This window comes from Gorilla gorilla, chromosome X, assembly GCF_029281585.2.
Source record: "Gorilla gorilla gorilla isolate KB3781 chromosome X, NHGRI_mGorGor1-v2.1_pri, whole genome shotgun sequence".
In the NCBI taxonomy this organism is placed as follows: Eukaryota; Metazoa; Chordata; class Mammalia; order Primates; family Hominidae; genus Gorilla; species Gorilla gorilla.
The window spans coordinates 86486393-86504297 of NC_073247.2; the positions used below are offsets into that span (position 1 = coordinate 86486393).

Below are 17905 nucleotides of genomic sequence, written 5' to 3' on the forward strand. Positions count from 1 at the left end.
CACTTTATGCTCTTAAATGTTATCTAGCCCAACCTCACCATTTTCCAGATGAGGAAATTGAGGCCCAGAAGGGAAGTGACTTGTTCAAATTCTTAAACAAATTTAGTGGCAAAGCCAGGCGTAGAACCCAGGTAATCTGGATTAATAAGGTATAGCTTTAACTAGCTTATTTGGCTACTGATAATAAATTAACTCTAATAATAAATGTTTAATATAATGACTCTTCTAATTTTATCTTTAAAATGTTATCTTTCTCCAAATGAAGATCAAAGGCTCTTTGAGCCAGGAGTTTACTAATTTTCTTAGATGAACACCTAATAAAAGGAGAAATATTTGGGGAAGGGAGATGGAGTTATTTCTAAGGAATCAAAATAAGAACTATTAGTAAAACACTTTACATCTACTAAAAATTAGCAAATGTTAATTATGACCTGACCGCTCAACTGGTGCCAAGGCTTTACAAGAAGGTCTTTGATCTTCCCAACAAGCCTATGGGAACAATAGTATTGTTATAGTAGGTTTGTGTGTGTGTGTGTGGGGGGGAGGGGGTGGTGATTAGAGGCTCTGGGATATAGAGAGATTAAAGTAATTGGTCCTGGCCGGGAGCGGTGGCTCATGCCTGTAATCCCAGCACTTTGGGAGGCTGAGGCGGGTGGATCACGAGGTCAGGAGATTGAGACCATCCTGGCTAACACAGTGAAACCACGTCTCCACTAAAAATACAAAAAATTATTCGGGCGTGGTAACAGGTGCCTGTAGTCCCAGTTACTCAGGAGGCTGAGGCAGGAGAATGGTGTGAACCCGGGAGGCGGAGTTTGCAGTGAGCCGAGATCGTGCCACTGCACTCCAGCCTGGGTGACAGAGCGAGACTCTGTCTCAAAAACAACAACAACAACAACAACAACAACAACAACAAAGTAATTGGTCCCAAATCACATAGCTAGTAAGTGATGGATCTAAGCTCACTCTCAACTCTGATTCCAAAATAGGGAGAAGGATGGAAGGTGAAATATTGGCTACTGACATTTTGTGACATTGTTCCCTCCATAACAATGGATGGAGGTTCTTTTCCTCTAAGGTATTTAAGGACAGCAAATCATTAGTTATTTTATATGTGATCATTTATGTTAAATTGGCCACTGGGTGTTTTTTAATTTAAACTATTAAATTATACCTGTCTGTTGTCTGTGAGCTCCTAGAGGGAAACACATGTGCTTTATATTTCAATTCTTTGTTTTCCTAGCATCTAGCACAATATCTGACACAGAGTGAACTATTTATTAATGGCTATTAATATTAATATTTATCATATTTTTGACATGGTATAGTTAATATGGTTATGCTGGAAAATGAATTTTGAGTTACAGACATGGGATTGTGGTAAGACAAACATAAAGGGCTTTGCCAGCTCTGGTGAAAGTCTTTGAAGATTAACAGTTGTGCAATCTTGAGGAAATTTACTGCACCAATCTTTGTCCCAATTTTCTTATATGTAAAATAGGGAAGATGCTTCCTTTGCAGGGTTGTTGTAAGAAATTGTAATTCATGTAAAGTAACTGACACATAGTAGACAATAAATAAATGAGTTATCATCTTGGGTCAGTGAAGAGGAGATAGACTGAGATTCCATTATGATGTGGGGAAGATGTTTTAGGGAATTCATGACCCTAATATAGCAGTTTTTAATTTGTGACTTCCACAAAATTCTGAATATGTTTGTTTTTCTGGGGACAAGGCCCACTGATTTAATTCGTTTCTTAAAGTGGTATGTGGCCTATAAAGTTTAATAACTATAGCTCCAATTACTTTTAAGTAGAAATCTGTATTAAAATAGTGCCATAATCTCCCCAAAATTAGGTCCATCAAAAGCTCAGTTCCAAGACAGATCAAATGCCTTTAGACAAAGGACCTACCATCTTCCCCCTAAGCTCTAGTATGATCTCAACTTTTGCCAGGGAAGAACAAAAAGGATGTGAAACCACAGGGAAAAGAATGGGATCACTCACTTACCCCAACTCTGCCACTAGTTTAGTGCAAGAATCTTTATCTAGGCCATGTTCACCAGAATACACCTCTGAATCCTGCATGGAGTGAAGAATATGCATTTGGAATCTCTATCACATGTGAAACTTCTAGAACTTGGGAGAAATGAAGACTCAGAGCATTAAATAGGTCTGATCATAGGGTCTTTAACTGCTCTGCCCCTCGTTCTCCATCCTCTCCCACCCCCTTAGATGTGAAATTCAAAATCTCCTTCACTCTTTAAATTAATGAGTTGGGGGTTTGGTTTCAATGTCTTATGGTCCATGGTGAAGAGAAAAAGACAATACAGTACATATTAAACAAAGGACTATCTGACTGTCTTTTGGTGTTAAATGATCTTCTGTGATTTGATAACAAATGATTTTTTAAAATACTCCCTACTGAGCACAATAAAAAGTTGGCTACTATAAAGACTCTCCTTTCCATTTCTTTTTTCTTGTTAAAAAATTTCCAGGTCCAGCATGGGCAACATAGTGAAACACGGTCTCTAAAAAAATACAAAAATTAGCCAGATGTGGTGGTAGTACAGGTAGCACACCTGTAGTCTCAGCTCCTTGGGAGGCTGAGGTGGGAGGATCACTTGACCTGGGAAGTGTAGGTTGCAGTGAGCCAAGACTGTGCCACTGCAGTCTAGTCTAGGTGGCAGAATGAGACACTGTCTCAAAAAAACCCCAAAATTTCCAGATGTGAAATCCAAGTCCAAAAGTCACTGAATTAGGGCAATGTTGCAATAGTCCAGGTGAAATACCATGAAAGCTTGAATTAAGGCAGTGGTCATGGTGATAGAAAGGCAGGAGAATTGAGAGTGGCCAGTTGGATGTGAGGTTGGAAGAGGCATGAGTTGCTGGCTTGGATGGATGGCAGCATCATTCACTGAGCTAGGGCACACTCAGAGGGTAAAGAGCTAGAGCACACTCAGACTTGAATAAATGTCTGAGGATGTTGCAGAATGTCCAAGTAGAGACAGCCAGCCTACAACTAAAAATATAAGCCAGGAACATGGGGGAGATTTGTGGACATCTAGATGGTAGCTGAAGTGGTAGAAGTGGATGAGGATATCCAGTGAGAAGAGAGACATTTCCTCATGCACACTTTTCAATTTCTTTGAGCAGTGGTGTTCAAAACCAAAGAAGTGACTGTTGGCTCACGTGTGCCTCAATGATCTTGCTATGGTTAGCCAAGACTCCAGGCTCTGATGGGTGACTCAAACAGTTTGGGCAATTGAAAACAAAGTTCAATTTTTCTAGACATAGCAAATACTTTGAAATACTGGGTACTGTAGGGACTGAGTTTGGGAAAGTCCTGAATAAAGCAAACAAGGTTCATGAGCGAGTGGTAAGTAACATGATGTAGGAACTGTAGGGAATTATGGAAAATCTGACATCTTTTGGGTACCAGGCAAATCAGCATTTATTACTTTCAATAAACAGCTTTAACACTTTGAGAGGACTGCATCTCTGCAGATTCCATCTGGATCACAAAACAAAGACACAATTTGTTTTAAGGTCTTTGAAGACTGGACACACTAGAAGATGATTCCTCAATTTGAGGGGCAAAAGAATCCCCTACACAAAACTCTAGCCCAGTGCTTCTCAAACTTTAACATGCACACAAAACACCTAGGGATCTTGTTAAAATTCAGATTCTCATTCAGCAGAATTGGTGTAGGGCTTGGAATTTCGCATTCCTAACAAGTTCCCAGATGATGGCAATGCTGCTGGTCTAGTCAAAGTGTTATTCAAAGTATGATTAGAACCTTCTATGGCAATTTGACATTGATGAGTGGACTTGTCTCAAACAGGGTACCAACTTTTTGCAATTCGTTTCTTTCCCCTTATGTTATGTTTATCTCGAAATGTAATTTTACATGTTAAATCTAATACATTTGGGCTTTTATTTTGCATATCTTTTTTCCATTTAACTTTCTTAGAAATTCATTTTTGTTGTGTTTTATAATAGTATTGGTCTGTGATGGATTGCAAAAACTATTGGTCCCTCACCACAGATAGTTTGAGAAACACTGCTCTAGATGATAAAGAACGTTTTATTTGGGACATAGATTTAATTAGAAATGGTTTGATTTCTAATACATATGATTCTAAAGCAGTATTTTAAACTTTTCTTTTTATTTATTTCATAAACAATAACAAAACTCAGCTAGGTAACATTATGACAGTTTCACCGTACATTCAGTCACAAATATTTGAAACCTTTGCAACAAGAACAACAAAACCAGAAGTGTTACAAGAATAATTTACAAGAAAATCTATAAAACAGCAAGAAGCTCACAAATGTTCATTTTCTTTTGCACAAGATCACTACACTCTTTCACAACATGTTTTGTGTTACAAAATTTCCAACAAAAGTGTATTTTTTTTCTTTGTATTGTGGTTTCTAAAACCAGAAACTTTGAAGTAAATATCCTTTTATTAGCACCTAGTGGTGCAGAAAAAGGAAAACTCTCACATACAGACACTTCACAGCACTTTTCTAAGAAAAATATACACTTACAAAATATGTTACAAATTGGCACACTTAAAAATATACAAGATTTTGTAGACGTCTTAAGAGTGATCCTTAAGCTTTAAACTTCAATTGGTTCTACAGATTATTTATAAAGCTTAACTCTAAAAGAAAAAAAAAGGCAAATAATTTCCTAACATTTTTAAGTTGCAGTGTCATATGTCAAACAGAAACTTAGGTTACATTCATAAAAAGGGCCTCTAACGCTTTTATTTTAAATTTTCTTAAATGCTTAAGGGGCTTGGGGAAGAAGAAAAAAATGGGAATAATCATTTTCTTTAGCACCATAAATCAGCAACTTACTAAAGAGGTGCATTCAGTTCTATGGAAACTAAGGACTAGTACATTCAAAACTCTGTAGGCAGCAAACTCCAGTCAGTGCTACAGGTAGCCCAGTAGAGCATCTTAAGATTTCTACTCTCCTCACTGGGAGTGAAAAACAAAAGGCCTCTTCTAGTTTTCATTCTAAGCCTTTTTTTGTGCTGTAAATAACCAGTCATCTCTCAAACAGGCAGAATGATTTCAATATCTCTTTTCTTCTTTTTGAAATGGGATGTCATTCTGAGACTCAGAAACCCCTGAGCTTGTTAGATGGACAGACATCCTTTCCATCTTATGTGGATGAGTGTTTCTTCAGTGTCGTTAGTATCAATTTACCCAGATACTGATTTTGAAAGCCTCATTCACACCGTAAACTTTGTTCTAAACCTCTATCTTTTACATTGTCCTTCTCCAATGCCTTACCTCTTAGTTACGATTCTGAAACCAAGAGTACATCTCAAGTATGTAGCTGCAATGGGAGCTCTGCTTCATGACTGTAGCTAGTGTTTAATGCTGAGTAAAAAATGTGCCTTAAAGGGTAGCCTGAGTCCTGTCATCAAAATAATCACATGCTGGCTGAGGACCCTCAAGCTGATGACAGTGTTTCCCAAGTTAAACAGCCCAACCAAAATTTTTTTCTCCCTTATTTGGGTCTTTGAGAAACCTTTACAAAATCCCTGGCCTACATTGTGCTGACAAGATTCCTGTTTGTTACTAAAAGTTTGATTTTGGTACTAAATCTTCTAAATGTAACTATAGGCTTAGTGAATTTTATGATTAGAAAACAAACCAACCTCACATTAGTTTTATTTTATAAAAAGAACATATTTCTGTAGTGATGGGCAGTCATTAAAAAAATCCCTAAATGAAAATGGTTACTCCTTAAATTAGATAATTTCTCAATAATAAAGGAGAAAATAAACATTTCTATTTCTAGCAATAGTTAGGACTAGCTAGTGCTCCATTCTCCTCTTCAGCATAGAAACTTAGCTCTCTTCAATTCTTGGAACTGTTCTGAGAGCATCTGTAAGCTGAAGACATGTTGGATCTACATCACACTGGTCCAGCTTGGTAATAGCAAGCATGGCTAAAAGGTCCTTGGATATGGTTTTTCTCCTTTAGGCAGTAAATGTTAATTGAAACCTACTAAAACAGAAATTCACTAGAACTGCAAAACCTCACATAGGACTTAGGATGCTTGCTAGAGTTGTTTATAGCTTTTGAAGCATCCTTTTGCCTCTCTCTTACACACACACACACTTCCCTCCGTAGCCCCCTCACACACGCAGATGCTTCCCAGCAAGGAAAAAGTTCAGAGAAGGTGAAAGTTGTCACAAAAGCCCAGCTAGCACCAAGGACTTCAGTGAGATGGCTGAAGAAGTGATGATCAAAGTAATGCAGGAGGTTTGAAAACATTAGGAAAAGGTAAGGCCTTGACACATAGTTGCACAGAGTAACAAGAAGTCAGAAGGGAAAGCTGGGAGGAAGCAGCATATGTGAAGAAGCTGGTATAAGAGACCTTGGTGAGGCAGAAAGGATGGTCACTGGTTCAAACCAGTTATCACAGCCCAAACATGACCCCCAAAGTCTCAATACCCTTCTCCATATAGTATAGCACCTAACCAGGGCAGGAGATGAGACCTATTCTTAACAGATCTTCAGGGAAAAGGAATTTCTAAGTTTCCTCAGTCATGTGATATAATTTGTCCATGTGGGCACGAGTGTGTGTTTAAAATTATATTTGAGGGAATGAAATACCACCTATTGGGTACAATGTACACTATTTGGGTGATGGGTACACTAAAAGCCTAGATTTCAACACTAAGCAATATATCCATGTAACACAACTGTCCTTGCACCCCTACTCTATAAAAATTAAAAAAAGTTTAATTAAAAAATTAGATTTGAAAATAGCCAAAGCAATTAAAGGCAATTAAGAATGGGAAGGTTTCCCTCTGAACTTCCAGAAGAAAGCAGCCTAAGATTGTTGAGCCCTGACAATTTGGGCAGGTGGGATATGAGACCATAAAAGAAAAATTCTAAGACCAAGGTCTGAGATTAAGTAAGAAGAATAAGGGAGGTTACCATTTCCAGGAAAGTAAAGATTAAATGGGACTCTGTTAGGGAGGCATTAATAGGAAACAGCTTCTCAGAGGGGGAAGGTTAGAAGGGAGCAGTAATCAGGAATTTCAGACCAAGGATAATATATATTTCTGACTTGAGATACCAGTGATAGGGCAAAACACTATTTTTATACTCTACTAAGGCAGCTGGTTATGACAGGAAGAAAAAGAACTGTGAGAGCAGAGACAGGACCAACAAAATGCTAAATGATGAACATCTCAGAACACAATGTACTGAGAGGAATATTAAATGCAATTAAGAGAATAAACATCTTCTGCCTTGGCCTATTGCTCATTTCTCAAACTCTGTTTCTTTTTATGTTTCAGTACAAAGTGACTGGTTATGCGTCACTAATTTATATGTTAAAAACATATAATACACTGCAGGCCAATTAAAAAGGTGCTTTAAAATAACAATTCTCTTTGGAGAAAGGGATGAACTATGCCCTAGAATTGGCCCTTAATGGGCTCCATAGGAGCAACTGAAAGAATATCCATTCCAAAGGACTTATGATAGCAAGTTCTCACAAGGAAATTGTTTCCAACAGTTTCAGGCTGTCCTACCCCACTCACGCCCCATTCTCCAAAGCTGAACTGATACCGAAAAAAAACTGGGACAACTGCTCCCATATTTACTTTTATAAAAACACATTGTATTAATGGAACATTTTCTTTATTTTTTCATTAATTGCCACCTTTTCATTACATAGAAAGCACTCCACTCCTCTAAGCCAGCAGGTGACTCTGAGGTCTGGAGTCTTGGGGATCACAATACAGGCAGAGTTGGTGATTCCAAGCCAAAATTCAGCTGCAAAACAGAAAAATCAAAAACAAAAACAAAAACAAAAACAAAACAAAGACCAGTTTCTAGGGACTGGCCATAGCATTTAGTACAGCTAGCTATCAGAATAGAGAAATAGAAGAAGGTTTTCCAGTTTGGTTATTTTCCCTTTTGAATGGTAGCTATGGGGCAGGAGACATGTTTCATCTGGTGCCTTTCCACTAAGTAATTTTCCAGGGCTCACTGCAAACAGAGCATTAAAGCCTAGGAATGGGCCTGTACCAGCCTCACAGAATGCTCCTCACCCACTCATCCCCACAGACACAAGAGACTAACGTTGGGAACACACACGATCAAGAACACAGGCTTGTTCATTTTACGACCCAGCTGTAGGGAATAGAGCAGGCTGGTGAAAGGAATCATGGACCGGGAAGTGTATATACTATACTTATATACATGACAGGCTTCCTTCCATTTCTCTCTGACTACTTTCAAATGTTGCTTCTCTGTTTGTGAATACATTTAGGTGGCATTGACTAGGTAGGTTCATATTTTGCTTAAAATTTTCCTTTTGAAACATCTTCCCTTTTTTTGTTAAATCCCCTTTTTCCCTTCCCACTTATTCTCCACCCTCCCACCCCAGCCTATATATTCACAAGTTAATAGGTTAGTAACAATATTAATAAGAATAGTAACAACGACAACAACTAACAATATTAATAATTTAATCCCCTATATCTGTATAGCACTTTATGATCTACAAAGCGCTCTCACATCCATTATCTCATCTGTGCCATAATGCATCAGTCATCAGATGCACAGGCCTTCAATTGCGCAAAGAAAAGAGATCAAATGTTAGAAGTCAAGTGGTGAATAACAGGGAAGAAAAAGTAGTAGTGAGGAATGTCGGGGCTGTGAAATTTTTTTTAAAAAGTAGGGGGAGTACTGAATAAAAAATGTGATTTAAAAATTTGTACTTAAAATTGAGATTTAAGTTTAGTGTGTGGCATCAAATATTGGTTATCCTCAGACTAAGTGTATATGGCCCAAATCAGTTGTTGCCACAAATGTTCATCTTATCTGATAGTAAATGTACTTTACTCACAAGAAGAAAAATTTGGTTGAACTGGGATGCCTTAACATTTTCTTTAAATGACATTGGCATTGCAAGATTAAACACTGAAAGAACACTAAAGCCATGATATGAGTGCACTTTTGACAAAACTGGAATAAAACATTTAGGAAAGTATTTAAATAAAAGCATTCTATATACTTCATTTATCATTAGTGTTGATTTTATAGCTATTTTTATAATTTATCCCAGACTATTATAAAATATATAAAACTGAGATATAAAGTATCAGCAATATAACTTTGCACTTTAAATAATTTTCAGCTACAGATTTTGCTTTTAGAAAACAAACTTTGAAAGCAGCTGTTTTGTTTCCTTGTAAAACGTTCTGTAAATGTATATACTTGGGTCCCTGATGGACTTAGCTGTTGTGGCCTTCAGACTTTTCCAAAATTTTAACCCTTACACAATGGAACAAGCAAATCTTTATTTTGCCTTGTTTAGCTGTTCATGTTTCCACACAGGACAGTAGAGTCTAAAAGAACGTATGTGTGTGTGTGTGTGTATATATACACACACACACACATACATATATATGTTTGGGTGTGTATATATCCATTTAAAAATAATTAATGAGCTTTAAACTGTGGGTGAATCTGTGAGATGAGGTAAGAAAATTTGGCACATTTCAAACAGTATCCTTTAATTTTGGTAAATTGTGTAACACAACATATTTTTCCACCATGATCTACAGGTGCTATCCACATAAGTGGGGGTGGTTGATAGCAAGAATCACTGGAATGTTTCTAGTAAATTAACAGGGACAAGTTCCCCAAATACAACCAAATGTTGATATAGAAGTAAAAATATATACAGTACAGTCACTTGTTTGTAGTTTGGCACAATGTTTTCAATTTTTTCCTTGTGGGTAAATAGTGCATAAACTACTTGTGCAACTGTATGACTTTTTAAGTCTTTTAAATAGAACATGAGATTAAAGTTTGCTCCAAAGACGTATTCCCACAATTTAAAATTCTTTTCTTTAAGCACTTACATGTCAACATACATACCACAAGGCATATTTTGAAAGAAATAAAACACAAACATCAAATGTCTTTCTGGAAAATGCGAGTCTCTTCTTCAAACACAGGTAAAACCCAAAAGGTTGTTTCTGCTTTTAGGAGATTGTAGTCGGAATCCCTGCAGAAAAATCAAACAATTTATGCCATCTTAGTTAGTTTTAGTGTATGTCCCACAAAGGGATCATACAAGCTAAATTTGTTAACATCATACTAGATGCCGTATGATGTAGAAAAAGATACAAATAGCATGGGGCACTGGAAAGCCCTCCTATTTGCCACATGTTCAGATTTTGTTTTCCAGCTAATGCTCTTTTGTTTAAATGATCTTGGCTTTTTGTCTACATGACTTTTAAATTCTATTTTTCAAAATCTGACTTACTGCAAAGCCTTTCACTTCCAAAAATCATTCAAGAGCATATTTTAATTCTATTTTCTTAATATGTAGTAACTAGTGATGAATAGCAGAAGAAGAAATAGCTTTGTTAGAGCTTATCCCTAGCCAAGCCACAACAAAATTGCCCAATCTTTTGGGTGGCTTACAGGCATAGGGATTTTCATGCACTTTAAAATTTTCTTTTTACTTTGAAAAAGAAGGGAATGGGACAGTTTCTTTCATGCAAATTTTTGCTTTCAAGAGGGAAAAAATGAGGGACTGCGGGCTTAGTAGGTAGTAGGAGAGCTAAGGGTGCATCATCTCAGCCATACTGGTGCAGTATTACCTCAGTTTTTCAAAAGAAGCTGTCCCAGACTCATCCTTGTGGACCTGTTCTCGCTCCATGTGCTTTCCCTTACATTTCTCATCTCTCAGGGCCTTGGAGCTGGATTTGTGACGATACAACTTTTTGTGTGTCGGTCCGTTATTGCCTAAAGTGCTCATGTTACTATACTTTTTATCAAAGAAGGTAGAGCGAGAGTCCTCGTTATAACCAGGCATGTTTGCACGACCAGGATCACCTATTGCTGTTTTCCCATTGCTTTTGCTCACACCCTTGATTGACCTGTGATTCTTAGTGGCTCCTTGGGACCCACTGTTGATCTTTTTCTTAGACTCCTGTGGTGTCCCAGCCAATATTTTGAGGGTTTTTAATTTTAGACTATTGGACTCAGGGGAGTAGAATATGTTGGGATCCCCATGGTGCTCCATGGGTTCCCAAAGGGGCTCTATGGAGGCCATCATGAATCTCTGCACATCTGCCATACCAGAGGCAATGTTGGACAAGATATAGGAAGGCTCCTGAAATTCCCGTTGGTCATCATCCAGAAGGCTGTTGGTGTTGGTGCCCATGCTCATATCGCTCCAGCCTGGGCTGCTCTCCTTCCCCAAGGCCCAATCTCCAGAAAGTCCCTTTTGACTTGGCATCTTCATAGAGGCCATAGGGCCACCATGTTGGATACATTCAGCCAATGTCTTCCCAGTGGAGGATATGGTGTTGGTTTGGCTTCCCCCACGGCCAATGCCAATTTGCATTTTCTCTCCATTGATGGCAGCCATGTATTTCCCTTTCTTTGTGGACTTAGGGACCTGGCGGGAGTTTTTGCCAGGTGGCTTTTCAATCCCCTTGTTGTTACCTTTGAGGGATTTTTTCCTGGTGTTTTTCTGAGAAGAGCTTTGGTTCATAGCCCCACTCTTGCTGGGTGAACTTTTCTTTCTTGATTTTGACACTTTGTTGTTGGTACTAATTTGACCAGATGGATCATTAAATGTTGACAGGCAAGGGTTTTTTTGGAGCAGGCTGACAGAATCCTCATCATTGAACATATGGAACTGAAACTGGTGGTTATTTAAAGTAAATCCATCCTCCATTTGGACCTGCCGTGAAAGGGTACTGCAGTCCCACTTGATTTTTTCCACACTGTCCAATGGTCCTGGGACACCCTCTTGGAACCCCTTTAGTGTTCCTAGTGTCTTCATACTCTCACATCTGGTAATTTGAGGGGAAAGACTAGGGGTGTCCGGTGGGGACATCTCTGAAAGGGAAGAGTGGCGGAATTTGTCAGGGGTGAAGTTGGATATATCCAGGAGGTCAGTGGACTCCTTTAGTGGTGCTATCTCATCAATGCTTTGCTGGATCACCAGCTTAGGGCTGCAATGGGCCAGGAAGTCATCAGTGATATCATCATCGCCATCCTTTTCACAGGACTTCAAGCTTAAGGAGCAATAATTACTTGAGCTGACAGAGAGTGGGGCCATTGAATCAAAGCTAAAGAGCCGACCATCATCCATATTGACTGGCCCCTGCTGGAAAGGAAAGCAGATCTCTCCATTATTAAAGTGACATAATTGGTAAGAGTCATCAGATGGGAGTTGGGTATCTTGCATGGAATCATACAGGACCTTGTTGCAATTACTGCCACCACTATTGAGACAGATTGGATTGTATGTTGTAGGTGTGAGGTTATTTTCCATGGAGACTACTTGGGAGGCTCCAAATTCACTGGATTGGGTTGGGGCTATCTCCCTTGAGACTTCAGCCATGAATTCCTGGGTGCCAGAAGTAGCCTTGTTGGGCCACACATTTCCATAGTTGCTTGATTCCATTTTGAAGTTATGAGATGACTGCTGCAGCTCAGAGTCAGAGGATGAGGTGAGCACACAGTCCTGGGTAGGCTGGAGGGGTACAAATGATTTTTCGGTTTGAGTGAGGCTGCCTTCATTTTGCTCTGGAGAATGGTGGCTGAAGTATGAGATGCTAGTGTTATTTGACAAGTCAGAAGCATCTAACAATGTCTGCAGATACCCTCCAGGGATAACAGGTATATTAGTGGTAACATTAGCAGATGATAAAGGCATTTCAGAAGAGCAGGTCGTTGGTAGAAAAGTGGAACTCTTAGCAGCCTTTGCCTCATGAAATTCAGATAGACGGGAACTGTTTGATGTCCCAGGAATAACTTCATTCTTTAAATTAGCCTTGGAGGATTGGTTTTCCAAGAGAGGGCTCATTTGAACAATTGGCTTGTTTTCTTGCCCAGCAGCTTTGACTTTCTTAGATTTTAACCTAGCTTCACTTTTAAATTTGATTTTGTTGAGCACTTTCCTCTCTGGCCCCTTAAACTCTGTGTCTTGGGCTTTGACTTTCACTGAGTCAGGGCCTGTGATGTCATTTAAATGTGATCCATTTGCACAGCTAGGAGCACCCAGAGGTGCTGACTTCAGTGTACCTTTTAGGCCTCCATCTTCTTTACGATTACTAGCGTGCCTCTGATCATTACATAATGAAATCTGTTTACTACTTGCTGAAATTTCAATGGATGGGATTCTTTGAATCCTGTGCCTGTTGCCAAGTTTAGATTTTCGTTTGCGAGCAGGTGGCAGAAATGACACCTCAAAGCTACCTGGTTCAAAGCTTTGCTTTTGGGAAAAAGGTGTCTTGATGGAGTCCGTGTTGGTGTTTCTCTGCTTCTTCTTCTTTTGCCAGAAGCCTTTCAAGGGTGCCAGCTTGGCATATTTGTTGAGCTGATTCTCACTCAAATTCACTGTTGTCTCACTGGCATCCACCTTACCCAACTTCACCAGCATGTTCTTCTCACCTTTAAAGCGATTAATGATGATATATTTGATAATAACAGGGGGCTCCTTACGGGTTACTTTTCTTCTCTTTTTGGGACACCATTCATCATCATCTTCCTCTTTGGAACCAAGTGGCAGCCATTCCTTCCTCTCATTTACTTTTTCACCCTCTAGTGAGTCAACATCATATAGATAATCTTCACTGTATCTGACTTTTCTCTTGGCTCGCAGCCCATAGTTCTGTTGGGAGGAGGAGCTGCCAGAATTAGTGTCCCGAGCCATATAGCGACTACAGTCCTTGATCTCACCCATAGCATCATATGAGATCTCAATGAAGGAACTATCATCACTGAAACTCCCTGATGTCTCCAAGGAATTAGCAAGATGGCCCTGCTTTGGATTCTTAAGTTGCTCTACTTCAGTCCCACTGCATGGTTTATTTAAGGCAGGCTTTTCTCCATTATCCTTTCCATCTTTCTTCTCTACACCTTTGTCTTCCTGTCCTTCCTCTTTGCCTTTCTTCTTGTCCAAGTTTTTATCTTCCTCCCCCCAGATGATGCTCACATCAGGGACCTTGAATTGGGAAAAATCACTGCTCTGCTTCAGGGCCCCACTCTTAGACTCTCGCTTGGGGCAGGTAGTAAAGACGCTGGGAAAAAAGTTGAATTGGGCATCTTCCTGCATCAAAAGAGTAGTCTTGTCTCGAACATTGTCCTGAAAGGATTCATATCGAATTTTCAGGGAGCAGACATCACTGCCTAGTGTTGATTCATCATCATCAAACATGTAGTTATCCACATCTTCTTCAGAGAATAGGTTGACAGACAGCTCATTTTTGGAACAGAGGTCAAGCAGTTCAATCTTACTTTCACTAATGAAAGTCTCAAAGTAACCCCAATCCTGACTGGAATTTGCAAGCAAAGCTTCTTCTGTATTGCACTTGTCTAACAGTAATGCCTCATAATAGCTTTTCTGAGCTGGATCCTCCAAGTCAATGTCAGGTTTCTCAGTTTCTCGTCTGTCTCCTGCCCTTGACTTATGCAGGGGGAAGCCTAGGAGCTGGTCTGAGAGCAGCTGCTCTCCATATTTCATATTTTCTCCAGCATTAATACACTGAATCCCTATATCAGAGACTGCACACGTTTCATAATCCCTATTTAGATCACCAACTTTCAGACTGATCCCTGGCTCAGGATCTACTGCATCCTTGGATTCCATGAAGCAGCCTAAGCAAGTCCGACTTGGCTGCATGAGACAGTCCCCATTCAGAGCTGACATGCCTGCAGGCTCCATTATGGCAAATGGAGCTTTCTCACATTCATTGGGAAGTGACCATGTGTTCAGGCCTTTTGCAATGCCTGATGTGAGGGAGATGGCATTCACAGAAGCACTATTAGCAGCATGTTCGGGTGCTTCAATCAGGCCCAAAGGAGAGGGCGGGCTCTGCATACAGGGCTTCTTAGAGGGTAGAGGCAGGAGACCCCTGGGATACATCAGGGTCTCTTTTTGTGCCACCGGTGTAGGCTGGATAGGTGCAGCAGCTTCTAGAGCTGCAAATGACTTCATTGCCACATCCTGGTCCTCTGAGTCTAGAAAAAAGGGAAAGAAATGACAGGAATAAAATTAAGAGTCTTAGACCAGACTCATTAACTCTCTTTCCCTTGATCAGTTTCTGGTACTTGATCTTATTGTATAAGCTAAGCCTTCACATCTCTATCTTTACAAATAAAAACTACAATGTTAAAGAACAACGCTGATTTTATATTGAACATTCATGCAAATCAAAAATAATAATTATTTAGGCCGAGTTTCTTCCTCAGAAAAAGGCAAAGCTCTCCTCAGAAATGAGAAAATAATTGGACTGCTTGATCAATTGGAAAGTCAAGGCTTTCAAGGGGAAAATGCTCAGATGGAACATTAATACTTTTGAGCTACGAGGCTCAGGCCTGTCCTCCAGATCCATGTTCTGGAAGCTCCTAGTGACTCTACAAGTTCCTTTTCTTTTCTTTTCTCTCTCTCTCTCTCTCTCTCTCTCCCTCTCTCTCTCTCTTTCTTGTTTTTGAGTCTTGCTCTATTGCCCAGGCTGAAATGCAGTGGCGTGATCTCGGCTCCCTGCAATCTCCATCTCCTGGGTTCAAGTGATTCTCATGCCTCAGCCTCCCGAGTAGCTGGGATTACAGGCACCTGCCACCACACCCGGCTAATTTTTTATATTTTTGGCAGAGATGGGGTTTCACCATGCTGGCCAGGCTGGTCTCGAACTCCTGACCTCAAATGATCTGCCCACCTCGGCCTCCCAAAGTACTGGGATTACAGGCATGAGCCACTGTGCCCGGCCACTCTAGAAGTTCTAAGCCTCACATCACAGCATATTTCTAATTCACCAGGAATTTTGAGGATCTTCATCTGACAGATACGATTTGGGAGGGCAAAGGGGTCAGATTCAATGCCTCTTAGAGACTCTTATAGCCAAGTTAGATATTTGGTGGAATAAAGTTTACAATTAACATTTATTTCAGAGGCATCCTGGACTCAACCTGTCCCAACTTTGTGGGTACTGAAAATCCATAGTAATAACAGAGGACTACCAGGAGAGATATTAATATACTATAATTAAATTCCCTTACCATTTTCTTTGACCCCATTAATCAGAGTGTTTTCTCCGTTGGCTGAGGCAACAATAGCCTTATCTTGTTGGTTATCCATGAATGTAACCTCTTATTGTTTCATTCCAAGTCCAAATGCTGTCCAACCTGCACATTTCAAATATATAATATCAGTCATTAAATTTGTTTTATTTTGTGTTTTATAGGTTATTTCAGCTAGAGGGGTCTTAAAAGGCTCACTGGGATTTACCTGTTTCCAGACTGACTTCATCACTGCTATTGTTTTTGTTTCACAATTCATACCTACCACATAAAGTCAGTTTGGAAACTCACACTCATTCATACATCCTAGATCCTTCTATCACCTCTGTGCCACAATATTATTCAAAACTGAAATCCGAGGAAGCAGACAAGCGTATCCCTTCCTCCAAATAGTAATGCATTTAACCTAATCATGGTTGCCTGATTAAGAAGGACACAAAGCAAAGACAAGACTAACCTGAGATAAGGTGTGTTTGTATGTGTGTTTGTGTGCGGCAATTAACTTTATTTTTGTTTGCCTCATTTCTATTTCAAATGATCAGATGCTCTTCAAAAACAAGGCAATTCATATACATACACACATATACATCATATTCAGATTTTCTCTTTCTGTGCCTTAAAATTTGACTGCTAAGGATGAAGGAGGTAGAGAATTCCTTGGTTTATCGACTTCCAGGACTTTAACTTGGACTTTGACAAGTATTCCTCCAAACTCACAGCAAATTTTTTAAAAATGTGACTACAAACAAGATTAGATTTTCTGAAAAGGCCCCAGCATCATCTGATATTTTTAGGTCATAGGACATATATCTATCTGTAGCCCTTCATCTCCTGCCCACCTACCTGAGTGGTATTTATGTGCAAAATGATAGGAGATGAGATGGGGGTATCTGCCACATGCCACTACAACATCTAGCCCTCCCCCTGTCCCTAGACCTTCTCCCCAACTGAGTATCTATCCCTTTATTAAAAAGCATATGGTATTGATAGTCAAGCAGCTATTATAAGAATCTCAATTGTATAGTCATTTATCCTAATGCATGCAATATACTCTAAAAAGCAGGTTCAGCATTGAGAAACAGGAAGCAGTAACAGTTCCACATGATTCAATCTATAAAATATTTTACCCATCTGGACCTATTCCCTTATCTATAAAATACAAAGACTGTATTAGGCAGTCTCTCAGTTTTAAAAATGTTAGATGACTCTGGGTTTCCCCTAACACTTATATATTAGAATTGCCACATTTTCTTCTCATTTTATATGAGATCTGATTTGATGCATAGGCAATAAGCCATGGGTGCCAGGGAAAAGAGAAAATATATGCTTACTTGTATTTACACAGAAAAGGGCTGGAGAGTTTTAAAAGATGGAGAAGAGTGGATAGCAATGTCCAAGTCCCCACCCTTTGTCAAGGAGGGCTCATTTGTAGTATAACTGAATGAACAGATTGGATAGCTGCCTCTGCTTCAAAGACGACCCTATAAATCAGATGGAATCATATTGCCATCATGGATTACTCTGTGCATTTTTGTTTTGGAGTTCAGTAGAACTTCAGGTATCATTTACCCCTCTTTTGCCCCTCCACTAAGTCCATCTTGGCAGAAACTTGATAAGGGGCAAATTACTTTTAGATTTCAATAATTTAATGTCTTCTTATCCCTTATGTCTATAGTTAACTACAAGCAAGTCCATTTTTATCACCAGGAAGACCAAGGTATGGAAAGAGAGACTATGACAGCCAAGGTTGTAAAACAACACAATGAGAGATCTATGAAAAAAAACCCCAAGTTTCCTGACCAAG

General features: G+C 39.4%; 1 protein-coding gene across 1 annotated transcript in view; it reads right to left on the bottom strand.

Annotated features, from left to right (window-relative positions):
• Window positions 1–3435: 3435 nt before the first annotated feature.
• NEXMIF (neurite extension and migration factor) overlaps window positions 3436–17905 on the bottom strand; it is a 187024-nt gene continuing 172554 nt past the window's right edge. Inside the window, exons 2-4 of the mRNA XM_004064411.5 lie at window positions 16081–16206; window positions 10665–15042; window positions 3436–10063 (exon numbers count right to left, since the gene is read on the bottom strand). Coding sequence (XP_004064459.1) covers window positions 9970–10063; window positions 10665–15042; window positions 16081–16159 — 4551 coding nt within the window. The 5' untranslated portion in view covers window positions 16160–16206 and the 3' untranslated portion in view covers window positions 3436–9969. The remainder of the gene's footprint in view (window positions 10064–10664; window positions 15043–16080; window positions 16207–17905) is intronic.